The sequence below is a fragment of the Ciconia boyciana genome, chromosome 1, assembly GCF_034638445.1.
Source record: "Ciconia boyciana chromosome 1, ASM3463844v1, whole genome shotgun sequence".
NCBI classification, from domain to species: domain Eukaryota; kingdom Metazoa; phylum Chordata; class Aves; order Ciconiiformes; family Ciconiidae; genus Ciconia; species Ciconia boyciana.
This window is the reverse complement of record NC_132934.1, coordinates 61418438-61438917: the sequence shown is the minus strand read 5'-3', so window position 1 is coordinate 61438917 and position 20480 is coordinate 61418438. Positions and strand designations below refer to the sequence as shown.

The window sequence follows — 20480 nt, the reverse complement described above, 5'->3', positions numbered from 1 at the left end:
ATAATTGTATTAAGATGGGGATACGTTACTTTTGGGTAGTTTGCTTCAGTGACTGGTGGGTTAGCAGATGCTTCCCTTATCTTAGATTTACAATGTTGTCTCTTCAGGGTTGCTGTATTAACTTTTACTAGCTCCTTATCAGTTCCTTGCATTCTTTCTCAATCCTCCTTTGGTCATTTGTCATCACATGGAGGACCCCATGCTGGAGCAGGTGGATGTACCCAAAGGAGGCTGTGACCCTGTGGAGAGCCTGTGCTGGAGCAGGCTCCTGGCAGGACCCGTGGAGAGAGGAGGCCACGCTGGAGCAGGTTTGCTGGCAGGACTTGTGACCGCGCAGGGGACCCACACTGGAACAGTCTGTTCCTGCAGGACTGCACCCCGTGGAAAGGACCCATGTTGGAGCAGTTTGTGAAGAACTGCAGCCTGTGGGAAGGACTCATGTTGGAGAAGTTTGTGGAGGACTGTCTCCCATGGGAGGGACCCGACACTGGAGCAGGGGAAGAGCATGAGGAGTCCTTCCGCTGGGGAGGCAGGAGTGGCAGAGACAACCTGTGATGAACTGGCTGCAACCCCCATTCCCCGTCTCCCTGTGCCGCTCAAGCAAGAAGGGGTAGAAAAATTGGCAATAAAGTTGAGCCTGGGAAGAAGGGAGGGGTGGGTGTTTTAAGATTTGGGTTTATTTCTCATTACCCTACTCTGATTTGATTGGTAATAAATTAAATTTATTTCCCTGAGTTGAGTCTGTTTTGCTTGTGATGGTAATTGCTGAGTGACCTCCCTGTCCATACCTCGACCCACGAGCCTTTCGTTGTATTTTCTCTCCCCTGTCTATCTGAGGAGGGGAAGGGATAGAGCGGCTTTGGTGGGCACCTGGCATCCAGCCAGGGTCAACCCACCACAAAGGTGATTTGTATACTTGATCATAGCTCCGCTCTTGGGAATGATTAAATAGATAGGAGTCTCCAGACTGGAAGATGTTGGCGGGGGGAGAGCTATGCCAGATCTCCAGAGTGGTGAGTGGCAATAAAGACAGGAGAGTAAGAGTTGTTTGCTGTCTTTTTGGCTGCAAGAACAAGGAGCATTGAAGAAAGGTGGTCAGTTTAAAACAACTGAACGGTTTTATTCACAACAATGTGTAGATAAGCTGTGGAACACCTTGCCCAGAATCCGGCACTATTAAAAGTTTTTTGGTTGCAGGAGAATTGGACAACATGTAGCTGATGGATATTCTTTTTTCCTTCTGTGATTTTTAATTAAAGGTGACCGATGGCTCCATATTCCTCCCCTTTTAGTAGCATTATGCAGAATAACTGCACAATTCAGCCAGTCTTGAAGTGCTAGCTGCACTGCATGTGTCTGGGTGAAATGCACTGAGAAAATGCTGAAAACATGATGTTTCTTGAACTTTTGGTATTTCTAAAATGACTACCACTCAGTCATGCCTGGATTTTGATCTTTTTTAATCCCTGACTTTTTTAAATCCCTCTGTGAACAATTTACAATAGCCCCAAGGCAAAGTTACACTAAAGAATACCTGAAAAACACACAGTACTGAATTTTCAAATCTGTAAAATCAGAAAAATTTGCTTCTAATAAACACCTTTTTTTCTTTTTTTTCCCCCAGTTTGGAGTAAACATATAGCTGAAAGCTTGTGCTGTCTGATAGAGCTTAGGTTTCCTGTAAATGATAATTAAAAAAAATGGGCAAAGAACTTAACCAACTCTAATAGGTGCTTGGTTTAGAAAGGTAAGAAGGAACTCCTAATCCTCTAACTCCTGCTTTTAATTTATGATAGTTTTCTATTGTGGAAGTAACCATGATTTCCGATTACATACTAACCATGGCTAACAGACCAGGTCGCAGGGTAATGGGTCATCAGACTGAAATAGTTGCTTGGTGAGCATGTAGCTAGTTAGATGGAAGGCCGTGCAGGATGTTGTAGGATTGCCATGTATTAAACAAACTCTCCAGGCTGACTGTCTGCTTTAGGCAGGAAACTAAATGGAAGTGGTCTGAAATGTTGCTACTCTCATGTTTAACCTGGGCCTTCACGTCCGAGATGCATGGAGCCCAGACCAAACTCAGTGAACTTTATTCATGCAGAATCTGAGCCAGAACAGATGTGCATAAGTACTGTTTTCACACTCTGCTTTTAAAACATACTTAGCAATTATTACGTGTGAACTGGCAAAAACTTACTGCCACAGGAATTTGCAAAGATCACTAACGTTTCTTGTTTAATCTTAAACTGGGGAAGATGAATAGTCCCCTATTTGGGATTTTGGTGTCTCTATAGCACCGACGCTTGCAAAGAAAAAAAAAAAAGTCAGTTTGTAGGTGATCCAGCTACAGCATTCAACACTAAGATCGGAAAAAGACAATAATAATGCTAAAAGCTTATGCTCCACGTTGCTTTGCATGCTAAAAATTGTAAAAAATCAGTTTGTATCCTCATTGCTCTGTGCCCTCCTCTGTCACCTCCGCTTGCCTGCTCCTGGGCCTTCAGCTGCCGGCGGGGGGTGGCTGGGTGGGTCTGTCTGTCTGTGTCTGTGTGTCTCTGCACTCACCCCCCACCAGGGCTCCAGGGCCCCGGAACCTTCAGGCGCCGCGCCGGTGCGGCGGGAGGACGCGTTTGGCTGCTACACCGCAGGTCCCTCGCCGTCAGCCTCCGCTGTGGCTTCTCTGCCGGGCTGGTGATGGAGGCGCTGGCCACGGAGCTGGGGGCCCTAACTCCGGAGCAAGCGGCGGCTCCTGTGAATACGGTGGAGGTCAGCGGGCGGCAGCGGGGACCGGCCGGCTGTTGGGGAAGGGGCGGCACGCCTCGGGCCCTCCCGGAGGGAGCTGGGCTGGGCTGGGCTGGGCTGGGCTGGGGTGAGGTGAAGTGGAAGGAGACCACCTCTGCGCGCATGCGCAGAGTTCCCTACCTGCCTGCGCCGGTGGGCGCCGGGGGGGTCTACAGCGCATGCGCAGCATCTCGGCGAGGGGGTCTCTGCCCCGGGCTGCCCGCGGGCAGTTCCTCATGAACCCGAGCGCGGCCTGCTGAGGTGCGGTCTCCGTCCCTTGCGTTTGCCCGGCCTGTATCCTGCAAACACGAGCAAAGAGGTTTCTGCCCTCAGCGGCAGTTCCTTTAAAGTTTGCTAATTGCCTCGCGTGGGGAGAGGGAGGAGATGAAGGCCGTGTTTCAGGTCTCTTTGGGTGGACTGGCCTTTTTGTGTAGAAAGAGCACATCAGAAATGGAGCCCAAGAGCCTTGTGCTGTGTTTTGCCATGAATTGCTCTACGTGCTCCTGCACCGTGAGGCGCAACGTTACACCAGAACTACAGCATTGTCATGTACTTCTAAATGCTGAATGTCAAACTAAAATTATGAGGTGCTGATGCTCTGTGAATATTATAGTATACTCTCTTCTGGAAGTGAGTGATGCCGCCTCATTCTGTGCTGTCTGGTCCTACTCACCTTTGCCCGCCACCTGCATCTCATCCCAAATCTTGTGTGGGCTCCCCATGCCATGGGGGGGAAGGTGGGGCTGATGTAAGGTGATGTTCCCTGTGATCATCGAAGAATAGCAATGAGGAAAAGTTTGTAGGAACTTTGATATACTTACATTTGTCAGTACCTTGTTTACATAGTTTTGCTAAATCTTTGTAGGAGTTAGGGTACTGGTAGGTTTTACAAGACTCATGTCTGCAAGTGCTGCTCCCAGGACTGAGATTCTTGCTATAAAGTAAAAGTTTTAGCAAGTCTTCCCTTGCCAGGAATATAATTTACAGTGTTAACAGGACAAAAAAAAAAAGTTAGTTGTTCTTAAATGAGGACATGGTAGTAAGGAATCTTCTAAGAAATATATATTCTCCCATAAGTTGCTTTTCTAAAAGACAATGTCCCATTGCGTCCTGAATAAATATTGCATAGCACATATGGCTTATTAAGATGATCCAAGTAATCTCCCTGTTTTGCTTTTACTCATCTAGGTTGGCTTTGGACAGTCTTTTTTTTCTAAATGGGTCTGATTTTAAATAATATTACTGTTTAATAATAATAATAATTTAAAAAACCCCAAAAAAGCTCAAGCATCTTAGATGTTTGGTCACTCTTTGGAAAGGTATTTCAAACTGTTTTTTGTTTTCAGGAAAAATGGAGACTTCTTCCAGCATTTCTAAAGGTTAGTGTTATGCACTTATTTCATGGCATGAATGCTTGGTCTCCTTTCTAACTGTACATTCCCCTCTTCTAGCTTTTGCTGTTTTCCAGAATACCTGTCCTCACCTTCTGTGTGGATTTTGCAAATTTTTTTTTTTTTAGTTCCATGCAATTACAGATAAACTGGTTACATAGATTGGTTTCTTGATTAATTTACAGATTTAATTTGTGGAGGCATCCTTTCAGAGGTTTGGATATTTGTATGGCTGTTCTCATTGAACAATGTGTATGTGTAATGTGTCCAGATTATTTTACTCTTTACTGGCACTCGGAGACCCTATTCACTCAGAGACCCATTCACCCTATATAAGACTGATGTTAGGTTTGTAGTTGTGTTTGTCACAGGAAGCATAATCACAGATCTGGATTCTGCAAAGGCTTGAATATATATATCTTCCCTCATGAAGTCTGAGCTTGACTGAACTCAAAGACTACGAGTGTCTTAGTTTCAGTGCTACTCATATAATCTGGTATTAGTTGAAGGCACAGTTCTATATAAAATGCCATTGGATATAATAACAGGACTAACAAACAGTTGGAAGCGAAGAAGGAGAAAGGCAGTAATGAAAATTGTATCATAAAGATGGCAGGTAAAGTCTGTGACGTGCATAGGTACCTTCAGGGAATTGCAGCTACCTCTTATCAGTCTTCGGAAACGTTGCCCACTTCAGCAAGGTTCTTTTCAGCCTCACTTTGTTAATTCTTTTCCTTCCCAGTTTCAATACCCACACTTCTCTTTTTGTTGCACCCTTGAGTGTTTGATCCTGGCAGGAAAACAAAGTTCAGAAGTCAGTTAGGGATGGTGTATGTTTTCACTTTGGTTCAGGGCTGTGAAGATGCTTCAGGGCCCCAATGAATCCTGTTTCTGCGTCTCTCCTAGCAACCACATGAACTTCCATTACAAGCTTGAGCTAGTGATATTGTCTGAATTCTTGAGACTGTGAAAAAGGGAGGGCTGCTGATTGTGAGGTGCAGTTTACTGTGTGCTTTGTGCCAAGTGTATCCATCCCACATTATTTCCAGCCAGTAAGCCCTTTACTCTAGGGCTGCTGATGGTGGTCTGGCCTTTCTATTGCATGTTGGTTTGTTTATGCCAGCAGTGATACAGTTACACAAAGCCATGTGCATTGTAGTGTCCATAGTGTTTTCTTTCAATAAAGCTGTTGATATTGCCTCATAAAAAAATGGAAAGAACAAGCAGCCTGATTTCTAGGCACTAATAAATCCATAAGATTTTCTTGCCTGTATCGTGTAATGTGCAATGTTTTTGTAAATTAGGGAAACTCTTATCTAAAGACTTTTGCTCTGGAGTCATTCCTCCTTTGTCTTAATGCATGGAGGCTTCACTGAGCGGCTGGATTTGTCATTCTAAGCTTCCCATTTCTTTCTAATAATTTCAGAATGAACTGTTGCCTATCATGCAAACTATGTAAATGCATCTGTTTTCTGTATGAAGTTTTAAGTCTTGTAACATGTTAGTTGTCATGGGATGTTTCAAAGCTTAAAGCCCTCTGTGAGCATGTAAGCATAAGTGTGTCTATAAGCTAGCACTCTTTCCTTTTCAAGGCTGGATTTTGCACTGTAGTTAGGATAGTTACACCTTTTATTTCTGCAAATGCCAATCTATTAGCAAAATGAATTCTTCTCTTAGTATTCCTTCAAGCCAAAACCTTTTTTTCTTTGATCATTTTACTTAGTATAATCCCCCTTCTTTTGATTGCTCAAAATGCCTTAAACTTAACTCCTTGAAATGTACTGTATCAACTCATTACCTGGGGGAACGGGATACTGTTTATTCTGTGTGATATTACCCCTGGGCATGTTCTCTCTCTTCCTGCCTACAAATCAAACTCAGATTTCTTATGAGTGCCTTGCCCTCCTGTGACTGTTTCCTTGCTTATTGACTTCTCTCATTCACACCCCACTTCTGTTCCGTCTCCCCTGTCTCATTGGCCCTCCCTCTCATTCTTCTTTATGTCAGCTGCTCTTGTTAGGGTGCAGACAACTTCTTTCTCAAGTAGTACACATCGTTAGTTATACTATAAATGATTAAAATAATTTCAAAATAATGGCAAACTGATCAAATATTTTGACTTGCAATGGCTCTTGTTTGTCTATGTTAATTTCTATTATATGAAAGTCTATTGGGTGTTTACTTTGTACAGTTACCGAACTACTTTTCTGACTCAAAGAACAATGGCAGCTCTGTTGTAAACCTGGAAATGTACAGTGTAGAACCAGACCAATCGTCCAGGCACTTCTCAGAAGTTTGTCAACTGAAAGAATTTAGCACTGATCCAAAAGCACTTATAAATGCTTATATCTTAATTTCTGCCTTTTATGATTAATGTTATTGAAGCTAATTTTATTTGCTGCATGCATGTATTTTCCAGGTGAAAGGACTTGTCAAGCAGCACATAGACTCATTCAACTATTTCATCAATGTAGAGGTATGCTTTCTTGGTGGGAAGAGAGCAGCTCTTAGTACTCAGAAAAGGCACATGATTCTATTTTATTTCTTTTTTCCTCTCTAGATAAAGAAAATCATGAAGGCTAATGAAAAAGTTACAAGTGATGCTGACCCAATGTGGTACTTGAAGTAAGCATGAAATGATTTCCATATCAGTAGTAACATGGGTTTCCATATCAGTTGTAGCATGCGTAGTATCTCATGGGTTTGTTATTGGCTATAAAATGTTTATAGGCATCTGTGTAGGTATAAATCAAGAGAGTATTTTCCATGACTTATCTCTTATTTGGAACATTGAAAGATGGGAAGATTTAAAGAATAATCATGTGAAGCAGACTTAATAGCCAGCTGTTAACAATACCTTATGTCACCATTTTTCTGTAATTTAGTGGTCTCGGATGACAGATAGAAGTTTCTTTTTGTCTATTTGCAAAGGTAACTTGGGGTTTATTGCAGGTGCAGTTTAAATTTTAACTAATTAGGACGCAGCTCAAATACAATGAGTTATTGTGAGAAGAATCATTGCTCATTATTAATCAACCTACGTTCATCAGAGTAACTTCATTTTTCAGTATATGTAGGGTTCTGCTTCCTTCATGTCGCCTGAAAAATATTTGGCTCATTCCTCATTTTGGAACTGGTTGTATTACAGATACCTCAATATTTATGTGGGTACTCCAGATGTGGAAGAAAGCTTCAATGTGACACGACCTGTATCACCTCATGAGGTATTAATGTTTGCATCTGTCTTGTTTGTTTGTTTGATCTTGGGAATGTCTTGGGTAGTAGCTGCATATAACTTTACTTTGAGTACGTGCGTGCTACGTTAGGTGATACAATGCATGCCACCATCACTGTAGAAAGAAGCCTCAGATTTAAAAATCGTGTAATAAATTTTTTTAATTTGATTTTTAATTTTTTTTTTTCCTGACGTGTGTGAATAGCTGTATTCAGTGTTCCATGGTAGCTGTATTTGAGTGGGTTTCCATGAAAGTAGTGAAAAGTACTTCTCTTGATTAATCTTGTGGCTCTCCTTATGACAGAGCTGAAGTCCTCACACTACAATGTAGTGTTCTTGGATGTTTTTATGAACTCCTTTTTAATATTAGCCTTGCTACTGTCTGCACCATAGGTCACTTCAGTCTCCCTTTCCCTCCCAGTCTTCTTAGGGAACGTACCTCTGATTTTTTGCTCATAGTTTTTAAGTCTGAGTCAGAGAACAAACATGGAAACTTTGAGCAGAAACAGATAGAAGTTGATAAAATTATAAGAAACTGCAAAAGAACATTAGTCTTATGGGGAGTATATTTAACTTCTTTGCACTGCTGTGAGCATGGAGGTTAACAAATGGATTGTGTACTTCTGGAATAAAGATGCATGTTGGAGAGCAAATGCTGCTGTGACTGAAATCAGAGAGTCTGTTGCTTTTGGCAGGATATAAGGTAGCTTCTATACATATAAGCAAGCCATAAACTAAGATAAGGTTTGGACCTTTTAGGATTGCTTCCAGCTATCTAAAGCCGTTCAGTTCCCTTCAGAGATTGCTCAGGAACAAAGTATTCCTCTTCTGCTGCTGTGCTTTGAGATTTATACCACTGCGACAGAGGTACTGACAACCTCTTTTTGGCCTCAGAACGGGAACTGAGCTTGGAACTTGCACTCATTTACCTCCACACAACCTGTTGTCAACCTAATAAATCAGTTCACATATCAGATGCTTTTTTCCTTGCTATATACACTTGATACTTGAAGTTGGATTGTTTTTTTTTCATGTAGTATATGTGGCACACTTTATCATAAAATACATTCTGTGCTTTGGAGAAATTCTGTAAAAAATAAAAAATAAAAAATAAAAAAAATCTAGTGGTTGCCTCTTGTGCATAGCCACGTTTCTGTCTCCAGTGACCTGACTCAAATCTCATTTAGTTTGATGGAAAGATTTTAAGAAAGGCAAATAACTCAGCCATCAACAGTGCAATTAGATGTAATACAGGACAGCTCATGCATCTCACAAATGTGTAGCTAACGTTAGATCAGTAGATATGAACGTGCACAAAATGCAACGGAAAAGATTTTTTATATATAAATGAAATTGCATGTAAAAAATTGTTCATGGCCAACAACTCATATCCAGGAATCCAGGTATTGGAATGCTTGCTTACTTTATAACTAAAGTGACTGTACATGCAGAAGAGCGCAAAATAAATGCTTCATAGAGCATATTGACCTTGAATTTAGAATAACCTACTCTTGCATCTCAGATATATCCTCCTTGATGCTTAATGCTAGTGCATCATTTCTCTTTTTTTTTTCAGTGTGTTATACACATGTGAAGGCCATAGTTATTTCTTAAATAGGTTGCTGATCAGGTTAAACCAGGGGTGCAATTTAAAAAAAACAAACAAACAAAACAAAAAGATTGGATACTTAGGAGTATGTCATTACATTTCTCTGTTAGAGGCTTATAAAATTCCTTCCCAAAGACACCTAAAATGATCAGATTTTCATAAGGGTCTGAGTATTTTACCTATTTTCAACCAAATTTGGGAGTTTTTGTCCTTGAAGATCAAGTCATGCCTGTCTTACCTCTAGGTGTCTACTGTAAGGAGAAGTTACCTCAAGGAAGGTGATATAAAAATACAAGTGCTGGAATATTGCACTGTGTAATTCTTATTTTATATCTGTGTCTTGTGTGGACAAAGCACACTCAAAGAATCCCAAAGCCTTTTTTTCTCCAAGTAATACCAATGAAGTTGTCTAACTCTCCTTCACATGCAGTTCTTACAGGAGTTTCATGAACTATTGTTATAGATAAATTTAAAGTAATTAGAAAATTGAAATATTTGCAGTTACTTTTAAATTCTATGAAATTGCTGGGAGCACAAGGGGACCTAGTTTCCTACAAGTCACAGCTTGAAAACTGCTGGTGCACATCAGTATTTTATTACTAGAGAAGTGGTTAACTTTTTAATGTGAAGAGAAGGAGCATCCAGTTTGCAATGATTCTTGAAGCATATTTTTCCATACAGTTGCATCTTCAATGCACAGTGCAATCTTAATTGCCTTTTATTAATGTATAATCAATACACTGAAAGACTATAGAACCATAAATGTACAAGTCTGAATACTGATAAACCTATAATCCTGGAGCTCAAAGGTATAGATGCTCAGTGAGGTCACGAATGACCTGCTGTGAGTTGCTCTGTTGTATTCAGCAAATGCAGTAAACCTTGTCGTGCATGAAGATACGCAATACCTTAAGGGCTGGCAACATAGTCATAGAGTGAGGTTGGGAAGAGCAGACCAGAAAGACCGGATTAGAAATTAATGAGCCTTGAGCTATATAATGTCCTAGATATGTATATGCTGCTTCTCTTGCTGTCTGAGGAATTTGCAAACAAATTCTGGGAATCTTTACAGGAAGTGATACTGTAGTGAGCCTTCTGGAAGTCATCTTTAGAAATGGTACCATACAGTGAGATTTGCTCATTCTATTAATAAGGTTGCACAGTGTCTCTCTTACTCTCTTGTGTTTCCCTTCTATCAAACTTCATATAACAGCACAACTCTTCAGCTGTTGAGAGTCTTCATATAGAAATGTGCCTGAGCTGAGCACTGCTCTCAGAGCCTATGGCATAGTATGGTCTTTGTGTCAGCTCTGCTGATGAGGCTTGTTTGTTTAATTAAACAGTTTAGAAGTTATGCTCTGCAGTGCTGTCCTGTGAAGACAGATCCTCTGGCTGCTTTTGAAACATCACAATAATTATATTTGGGGTTTTTTTTGTTTTGTTTTAAACAGGAGGCTCTGTCAAACATAGTCCAGGTACCATGAAGACCTTGGTCAAGCTTTGCTTTGCTTGATTCCTTTGTGCGGACTTACAGGAGACAGGGCAAACACGGGATGTTTTAAGAGAGACATTTCAGCTTCTAAGCCAACATCTAACCACGTGACTGTTCTCCTTTTAGTGCCGCCTGAGAGACATGACTTATTCTGCCCCGATAACAGTGGATATTGAATATACACGAGGTAGCCAGAGGATCATACGCAATGCATTACCCATTGGCAGGTAAGATACCGTATGTCAAGCTTCTGGTATTAGTTTTCATTTGCTGCTGCGTTGGGAAGAGTTTTTACTGCAAAATAAATATCGGCTAACCTTGCTTCTTTGTTAAAAGAAACAGTGAGCAGGCAACTCTTGATGAACAGCTGTACAGGATGTGATTGTTAGGTTCTAAGATTTTGTTTTGCAAAAGCTTCTGGAAATCTGTCTCCTTCCAAAGAAGGACGGATATAAGGATGGATGTTGTCTATGTTTGTATTGATATAAAACCAAAGAAGGAAATATGTGAAAGAATACTGGAGCTGCAAGTCGCTTTATTGCAAAATGAAAATAATCATGTTTGCTTTGTAGCCAAATTACTCAGTCTTTCATACATAATATGTAGAGATATGTCTGTGGAAGGTGGATGGTAAAACCAGTAAAGTGAGCATTAGTCCTGCTGTACAAGGTTAACCTCTCCTTTAAAATTGGTTTTGTAGAGACAAGGTTGAGCTTCGTGCAGAAATGTTGAGGATTTTTTAATGGTTTTGTTTTTCTAAAGGCTGTCAAATGACTTGAAGTTATTAGCATTGTGAAGGACATCTTATTTATTAAAGAAAAAATAATGTGCCTTAGGGAGAAAAACAAGCTCTTAACCATACCAAAAAGGCAAAATACCTGGCAGTTCTAGCATTTATTGAAAGCAAAATTCCATTTTAAAGGCAGTAAAGATGTCTGTCTTTGGTAGACAAGGTTTCTTAAAGACCAACCCTGCTGGCTTTAAAGGTCAGTGCCTTACAGAGATTTACTGTGTGACTGTGCATCTTACCAAAGGTGGAATACTGGCAGGAAAGAGAAGGTAGATACTTAAGGAGCTACACTTTTTGTAGTGAAATTTTAAGCTTTCATATAAAAAAAAAAAAATACTCTAACTCTGTCAATAGAACATGATACACAGTAATGCATTTACAAAACCAAGCTTCTGTAGCTGTAATAACAATTTATTGTTCTAAGTAATTTCTTAAGAAAAGAAAAGTTTTTAAAAGACCGTCTAAATTTGAGTCCTTTGAATTATTTCATGGTGTGTGCTATAGGCAAAGGAAAAAGTTCAAGTAAATGTGCATTTTCACCAAAATATGTTATCAATTTGTATACAGAAGACAGTACTTTAAAGGATAAGTTACAGCTAAAAGAAGCACAACAAAAACTAGTCTAGGCATTTGTCTACATCTCTCTTAAAAAAAAAATAATGGGGTGAAGGAGACTTGTAAAGCATTCGTAATATACTGGAAGAGACTAAATTACAGCACAGCAGTAGTATGTTGCATCTTACGTTAAGGCCTGTTCCTGTAAATTCTTCTCTTTCTCCTATGAAGTAAGGTCACAGCAAAAAAAGTAAATATTCTTTATTAAAAAATAAAGTTATGTCATCTGACTGGTTCTAAGGGCATACATGCAAAAAGTCTTTTTGCTGTTAAAAACCATTAATATCCAGTTATTATTTCCATGGAAAATAATTTTCCTCATCCATCCCTAGTATTATGCTGCTTACCTTTTGCCAGTTGAGTATATACAATGCTCTTGTTTGACATGCGGTTCAGACTGCGACAGGAAAGCTGTATGTTCTTTCCTCTCGAATTTCTGTTGTTTGGCAGAGTCACTGATAACCTGTGTGTGTTAGAAACAAAAAAACCCAGGGCAATATTTTTGTGTCTTTAAAAAGGAAAATTTCCTTTGAATGTTTAATAGCATTCTAAATTAGTGTACCCATTTTCTGTGTCTTTATGCACAGAAATTCAATACCTTTATTTTCCCTTTTTCTTTTTTTTATTTTCTTCCCGTTCTTCCTGATAACTTCAGATATTTAAAAAATTAGGTTCTGTCCTCAAAAGGAGGATGTGTTAGCTGCAAAATATTTTATTGTTTGCAAGTGAAATAACAAATAGATACTTGGTGACATCTGTTTCACTGGAGTTTTCAGTGATGGCATTTACGTGCTCCATTTTGACTTTCCTTATGCCAAATGGTTACTGTTTCTGATATAAATAACCAATGCATTAGGCTTATCGCATGTGTGATACAAGATTATGATTGTCATATGAAGCTTCTTATCTCTAGGCAACACTTTCTCAGTGAAATGACTGAAGCAAGTAGGTTATCTGTATAGAGCACAGTAGTGACAAGATAGCTTTTTATCCTCTTGAAAAATACAGAATTTTCAGTTCATCAGTTTCCTTTTAAGATGTAAAAATATGAAAATGGCCAAGAAATTCAAATAATTGATAAGATTTGAATAAAGAAATATAACTTTGTTAGCAAAAGCTGCCTAATCTTAATTTTTGTTGGAGTAATTTTGAATGAAATATCTCTGAGGTTGCAAATAGTTGCAGAGTAAACTCATGTATAAATTTTGTCAAAATATGTCTTAGCAAAAACCTGGAACATTGACCTTACAAAGGCTATCCACCAAAGAGTGAAATTCTGTAAACTGGATCGAAAGTCCACTTTTTTGTAGAAGAGACTAAAGGGCATGGAGGTCTTTTGGTAGATGTAGTGATAAGCTGTTTTTATTTTGTGCAAAATGCAGCTTTTTCTTCAGAAGTAAAACATGCTGTCTTTCAAAAGTTTTAATGAAAAATCTGAGAGTGAAAAGGTACATTATGAAGCTGACTATAAAAGTACTCTTTTTAATAACAACTGCAAAATCATTGCTAGTTAGTTGTTGAATAAGCCAAATTCCTAGTAAGACTGCAGTGTAAACACACAAAACCAAATGAATGTGAACATTTCCTATCTTCATCACAGGATGATAGAATAATTCAAGTTGGAAGAGACCTCAGGAGGTGTCTAGTACAACCTCCTGCTCAAAATGGGGTCAGCTCTGTGGTCAGACTGGGTTGCTCAGTGCTTTATCATGTCAGGTCCTGAAGGACCTCCATGGATGGAGACTGCCCAGCTTCTCCGTGCAGCTTGTTCCACTGCTTGACTGTCCTCATGGTGAAGAAGTTTAGCCTTATAGCCAGTCTGTGCATCTTAGTTTCGCTTTTTTCCCCTCCCTAAGCATATAATTTGTTTTTATTTTCTTGGCATATTTTTCCACCACTTCATGTTGCTTCACAGAATGCTTGCTGCAGGCTTCTGTGCTAAGACACCAGAGAAATGAGAGCCACTGCTGGGGAAACGTCATGCCTAGGTTATATATTAGAGGCACTGTCTCTCTGCAGCCATAAGGTGTGATTGCTTTGTGGGAAATCAAATCTGAACTAGCTTTTTCTAATTAAAACTGGTAACAGTGGATCTGCAATGGCATGCTCTTCAGTGCAGACTGTACTGTTTTTGGGGACCAGGAGTCTTTGCACTGGTAATTATTGGCCTTGGTGACTGTGCTTGTCATGGATGCCTGTAGTAGCTGCATAAAAATCAAATCAGAAGTCTACAGTTTCTGCCAGTAGATGTCCAATTTCAGGTCTCTCTTTTCAAACTACATGTTCAATGAAATAAGGTGGGATTAAAGGAAAAACCTGTTGTTCATAGCTTGCATGTGTTTTAATTACCATAAACATGTTTTGTCCAGTTTGTTCAGCATGTTTTTTGTTCTGAATTTGACTATTCATATTTTTCTATCTGAACCTCAAGTAAAAGTGTAACTGGTTTTCTTGCAGAATGCCTATAATGCTTCGTAGTTCCAATTGTGTCCTTACTGGGAAAACTCCAGCAGAATTTGCCAAACTTAACGAATGTCCTTTAGATCCAGGTACATTTGCACTCATGTTCTTTTTTCCCATCTGTGCTTTTAGTTTTAAATCTTTTTTGCAAAGAAATACCCCATTGGTATGTTTCCTGCCACTGTGAAGTCGTTGTGGGAAGTTCTCAAGTGTATGCTTGTAACTAAAAGAAATCAGTAGGCTTTTGAAAATAGCAAATGGTTGACAGCATGGACTTTTTGTATTTGCAGATAGAGTTTTCAACCACAAAAACAATACACCAACATTTTGAAAAAGTTGAGAGGTGTATATAGTATTGTGCTATAGAGAAGTGTATATAGTAATGTTATATGGGAACAGAGGTGGAGTTCGTTCATGAAAATGAAGTGGGTCAGGGGAGAGCAGAGTATAATGGTGTCCTCCAGAGTGGGAACTCTCATTTGTTGCCTTTTGTAAAGCAAGAATAAAGTGTTACATGATAATATTTGACACATAGAGAGGAGATGAAGGGTTATAACAAGCAACTTCTTTGGTTTTTATCTGCTGCCTTTGAAGCACACACTGGATCTGCGCTGTGCTTGCTTGTGATGGCAAGATACAGTGACATGACGTGCTGCGCTGGAGGAGCATTAATAGATAGCTACAATTTAAGAGAGGAATCTAACATGGCTCATGTGAAGATTCCTAATATTGTCTTAGACACAGCAGGGGTATTAAAAATACATTTTTAAAAGTAATACAAAAGAAATTCCTCCCTGGAGTGCTGGAGAGAGCAAGTTGGTAATTACAGAAGACTTAACTCTCTTTATTTGGTACCAAGCATCTGAAATGGCCAGTTCTTTTTTGATGTCCTTATGATATACCCTTCTGACAGGCAGTATTTTTATCTAATTTGTAGAACTAACAATTCCATAACATCTTTTAATAAGTATGGTTATCTTACAGGTTTAGGGTTTTTTACAGCTTTGCAGTTTTTGGTCTGCCTGTGAGTTCTTGCTGTCCGAGTACTTCCCAATTAAAGTCTTAGATCCCAAATACTATGTGTAAGCCTAGTAAAACTTCTGTTTAGTCTAGTGGAACATTTTCATAGTTATTATAGATTCCACACAGAGTTTGTTCTTTACTCTTTTAAGGGAGAATTTACTCTCCTGTTTTGCCCTTTGTGTACTTACTGTTTACTTTCTAATAATTTATATTCAAAGACATATTGAAGGAGGTCAGTAAGGTGCAAGGGTATTGACATGCAAAATCTTTCTTTTCTATTGAATAGGTGGCTATTTCATTGTTAAAGGTGTAGAGAAAGTCATTCTTATTCAAGAGCAGTTATCCAAAAACAGAATCATTGTGGAAGCTGATAGAAAAGGCACAGTTGGCGCTTCTGTTACCAGGTATGGTAAATGCCTGCGATTACATAAAGGAGATAAAACCAAAGCTTTAAAAGGTCACTGTTGTAGTTGAAGTAGCTGTGTAGTCTTCTTCCTAGTATAGTTTAATGAGAAAAAGCTGTAGACATCCAATGCCCATCTCTTGGTACTGTCATTTTTCACGCTAAAACATCAATCCCAAAATCAGTTAGTACAGTATTCCCACAAAAATTAGTGGGAGTGCTCATATGCTTCAGGATTCATCCCAGACTAGGAAAAGCACGTTCTAATTTTTAACATAACAAAGTGCACTTCCTAATTGATAGTGTTTGGTCTCATTTTGCAGCAAGTAACATGAAGTTACTGCAGTGGAAATTGGATGTAACCTTTTGTCTGACTCTCTAAATCAAATTGGTGTAAAAGCTTTTAAAGGCATTGAGAAGGAAACAAAAATAAAATATTTTTGTACTACACAAATTACTGAAAATGGCAAGGTAGTCTAAATTTGGCCTTTCCTCCTCGACTGAATTTATTTATATTTTGTTTGCCTTTTGGCTTTGTTTTTAAGCTGCATGCTGGTATAATATGGTGCTTGTCACTGTTCAGCGTGAGGGCTGTTTTTTCTTCTCCAGGGGCACCTCACACATCTCTCCTAGCTCCTTTACTGTTCCACAGTAAGCTTAGATGAGGTTAAACGTACAACACAAAGTACTGTTATCTCATTACTGTTGTTGCCGCAATACTTGTGCACAGTTTGACCTAGCTGGTTACATCCAAGTCGATGACAAAAGCATGCAAAGATGATTTTGAAAAGTACAGACTTCTACTTGCTTAAGTTGAATATTGACCTTCCCCATCACAGGTGATAATACCCTATTACCTTGGAGTTACGGGGTGATGTCTGACTGTTTTAATGTAATTTTTACAAGAGGAGAAAGTGGCATTAATTCAGCTGAAAGATTGCTCAAGCTTGATAAGTTTTGTACAGAAGATTCTGGGAGTGTCAGTGCAAACTTTCTGTTGGACATAACATATTTTTTTTAACTTCAGTTCCACTCATGAGAAGAAGAGCAGAACAAATATGGTTGTGAAACAAGGAAGATTCTACCTGAGGCACAACACTCTGTCCGAAGATATTCCCATTGCTATCATATTTAAGGTAATACAACTGTTGGTTTGGAAAAAAAAGAAAAAAAAAAGCTATGCTGTAGCTCAAGAATGAAGATCGGCAGCAGCTCTCAGAAGTTAATACATACAGAAGGACTTGGCAGGGCTTAGAGAATGCAAGCTTTTTTCCCCTGGGAAATCATCCTTATTCTACAGCAAAAAGGAGAAAAAGCGCTGCATTTTTCTGCAAGGAGAGCATTGCTGTACCAAGACAAATGCCTGCTACCCCCTTACTGCTTTGTAAGGTCCCTCTGCACTGCTGCCTGTGCTCCTGTTGCTACAGAAAGTCAGAAGGATTTTGATTTCTTTTGTTTTGAGCTATATTACAAACTTGTGTTTAAGGGTCTTTGTTTCTGGTTTTGGTCCCCACCGCCCCCACCTCCACCTTCTGGACTGCTGAGTAGCTCAATACCCTTTGTTTCATATCCGGGGCCTCAGTCAGAATACTTCAGAATCCCTGCCTGATTCAGGAACACTCACCAGTATATTCAGTGCAGTGAATGCATGGACAGGCATCATAGCTTTGAAGCAATCTCTGGTGGGACTGATGAAGGGCTGTGAGAGGCATCCACCCCTGATTCTGGACAAGAACTGGGGAGTATTTGCCCAGCCAGCTGAGCTGGTGACAGTTGTGCCTTGTCCGTCATTGCCTGTGAAACTGCCAGAACTGCTTTCTTTCGTCCTCTGCTTCTCTCTTTCATTTTAATTCACTCAAGGGTGCACACAACTGAAGGCGTAACGATGACTACTCCCTAGCTGCGCAACAGGACTGGAAGCAGGCTGGCAGCCCATCTGTGATATTGAGCACATGGGCTACAGCCAGTAAAGGTGGTGGGTGGACATGCATTGTCCATCTGCTGGAGAAGACAGCAGGGCATGGCCAGGCCTTAGACTAGGACCTGTCTTCCCAACAGCTGGTAGCTCCTTCCTGTCCTGTAGGCTTCGCTGCTGCCTGTAGGTTTGCAGCCTGGTGCAGTGCATGTGCTGAAGGAAACTGGGCGGCAGTCTTGGAGGCACTGTTCACAGGGAACGTGGCTTGGGGCACAAAAATGCCTCTGACTGGATCTAGCAACCAATAGAAGTAAATCCTATAGCTCCCTTTTCATCTTCACTGTGATGGTTTACAATACAGAAGGTTTGGGGAGAGGATAATCGCTCGAGGAAAGAAATTGCCAGGAGAGGGCAGCACTTGCTCACAGCATCCAAACAGTTTCTGCCAGTAGTGCTGATTTGTTGGCGATGGCAACTACAGACTTTTCTCTGATTGAGAGCTGTAAGAATCGGTTTTCTTGTAGGAATTGCTTTGGGTTTGGTACTCGAAAATAGTTTAATAATTGGAGTTAGACTCGAGAAACAAATGCCTGTTATCTCTGATTAAGCTAATCTCTTCAAGTAGTTGGGGGAGATCATCTGTTTTTAGTGACCAATGTTAAAGGAGGCTGAGAAATTATTTGTGGACAGAAATGCACATAAAAGTGTCAGGATTGAGGTCACAACTTCTCTGTTGCAGGAAAGTGTTAATGTGGTGCTTAACCAAACAGCTGGATTCCACCTTCACTTACAGACCTTTATTACATTTTGTCACCCCCTGCTGGTGTAGATAAATACCTGCTCACAGAAGAGTAACTGCTCTGGGTTATTAAGTCTGAGGAGGTGGTTGTTGGGGGTTTTTTAAACAGGATTGTACTGACTATTTGATCATCTTCTGACAATGCTTGCTATAATTATTCCCCTGCCTGTATGTATCTTTTATATTCTAGATAAGGTTGCATAATTTTTCATTTATCTATTGAATAAGGGGTAACAGTTGTTAGAAGCTCTTGGCCGTAGTGCTTTTCAAAGATTTATATTGATTTAATCCGGTAGCAAATCAGCTGCACCAACTTGAACTATTCTGAATGTTCCATTCTTGACCAGCACTTAACTGTACTCAGGAGTGGTAATTTTCCTTACCTTTCCTTTAATGACATGTGAACTTCAGGGATCTTCTGTCCACTTTAGATGAGTCTCCAGCTGGAAACTAAAAATCCCAGCTAGTCTTTTCAATGGATTCTTAGGCAGGCACCAGCCTCTGATCTTTCTTTCTCAGGCATTGCTGTAATGTGGTATTTGTTGTATTTAACTACTAGAAGCAAGGTTACAAACGCTATAGCCCTGAAACTGGAAAATCCCTAACTTAGGGATCCCCGTGTAGCCTCAGCTCTCTCTCATGGCAGTATTATACATAGGAGATTTGTTGGAAAAGCAAGGAGAATAATTCTTTCCTGCTGAGACCCAAGCCTTGGGCATGGCGCATGGGTCTTCCTCATTACTAGTAAGTGTTCTGCTTCTTGTAATGTAGAGATGCATGTCTGCAAGGGGCAAAGTTAAGCGGTACAGACAATCTAAGGTCTGAAGTTTTGGTTGCCTTTGCATCCTTAACTTTTACTGTAGCAACTGCTTGTATAATTTCCAATTAAAAAATAAACTGAGAAAACAATGAAAAAAAATCTATTGCTCTGCATTTCCTCCCAGACCAGCATCTAGGCTGTAACCAAGTTCCACAGACCTCTGTGTTTTGACTAAGAAAATGACTAGTAGTTGGTAGAGGGCTGCTATCCAGTGCATGGGCCAGCTAGAGCGGTCAGTTTTGTCAGGGGCTATCTGAAAGTCAGTGGGAGAAGGTTGGGCAATTTTGGATTGTCTGTCTAGTCCCAGTAGCTTTAAATGGCCCAGTGTTCCTGCGAATGACTTAAAATGTAGATCAGGTACAGAAAATCATTGTAATTTTATAGAAAAGAAAACAAGTATTGGAGATCTATGATCTAATGTGGATTTAAAGCTACCACAACTGTAAAGTGGATGTGTACTAATAGCCCTTAGACATCTTTGTCAAAAACAAGGGCTGTGAAGTAGAGAGCATTACAAATACCACCTGCTGACAGAGCTGAGGCCTAAAATTCATAAAGAGCTCCCTTTCACTAGAATCTAAGAGCACTTTGGCATTTCAGGTATGAGTCATGGACACAGCTGCATGCTGGGGCAAGACCTGAACATACAGTATTCCCATCCTTTCTTTTCTTTCATGGTGAGGAAGGAAACCCAGGCACATGGGCTGTGGGAAGGGGTGGAAGTAGTGTGGATCTGAAGGTCCCTTGATCTGGATAGGTGCAGGGACTGGACTGTGTGGGGTCACCCTAAAGGAGGCATCTGCCTTGCAGTTCATCCTTATCCATAGTCTCTTCTAAACTGAAAGCCTGAATGACCTTGTTCTGCTGCTTTGCTTTTCTGCCATCCAGAACTGTAAGGATCTTTGTGATTGGCATATTTGGAGATTTAACAGCTAGTTGTGCTGAACACATGTAAGTTTTGGTTTTGTGAAGTTTAGCATGTTGACCACAGCTAACTGAAATTTGATAGGCTACAAAAGGCATGGTCCTGGCACTGTTCTAGGACAGACTTGAAGTGTCTGCTCTTCAAATGTGGGGGAGTTAGTGCTCTGTTGCTGTGCTAGCCTAAACACTTTTCCCCAACCTTCTTTCTTGAAAGTGACAG

General features: G+C 40.1%; 1 protein-coding gene across 1 annotated transcript in view; it reads left to right on the top strand.

The window, feature by feature from the left end:
* The first annotated feature begins 2630 nt into the window (after window positions 1–2630).
* POLR3B (RNA polymerase III subunit B) overlaps window positions 2631–20480 on the top strand; it is an 82815-nt gene continuing 64965 nt past the window's right edge. Inside the window, exons 1-9 of the mRNA XM_072870572.1 lie at window positions 2631–2769; window positions 4131–4163; window positions 6595–6651; window positions 6736–6800; window positions 7324–7399; window positions 10638–10738; window positions 14374–14465; window positions 15686–15803; window positions 16830–16938. Of these exons, the coding sequence (XP_072726673.1) occupies window positions 2698–2769; window positions 4131–4163; window positions 6595–6651; window positions 6736–6800; window positions 7324–7399; window positions 10638–10738; window positions 14374–14465; window positions 15686–15803; window positions 16830–16938 (723 nt within the window). The 5' untranslated portion in view covers window positions 2631–2697. The remainder of the gene's footprint in view (window positions 2770–4130; window positions 4164–6594; window positions 6652–6735; window positions 6801–7323; window positions 7400–10637; window positions 10739–14373; window positions 14466–15685; window positions 15804–16829; window positions 16939–20480) is intronic.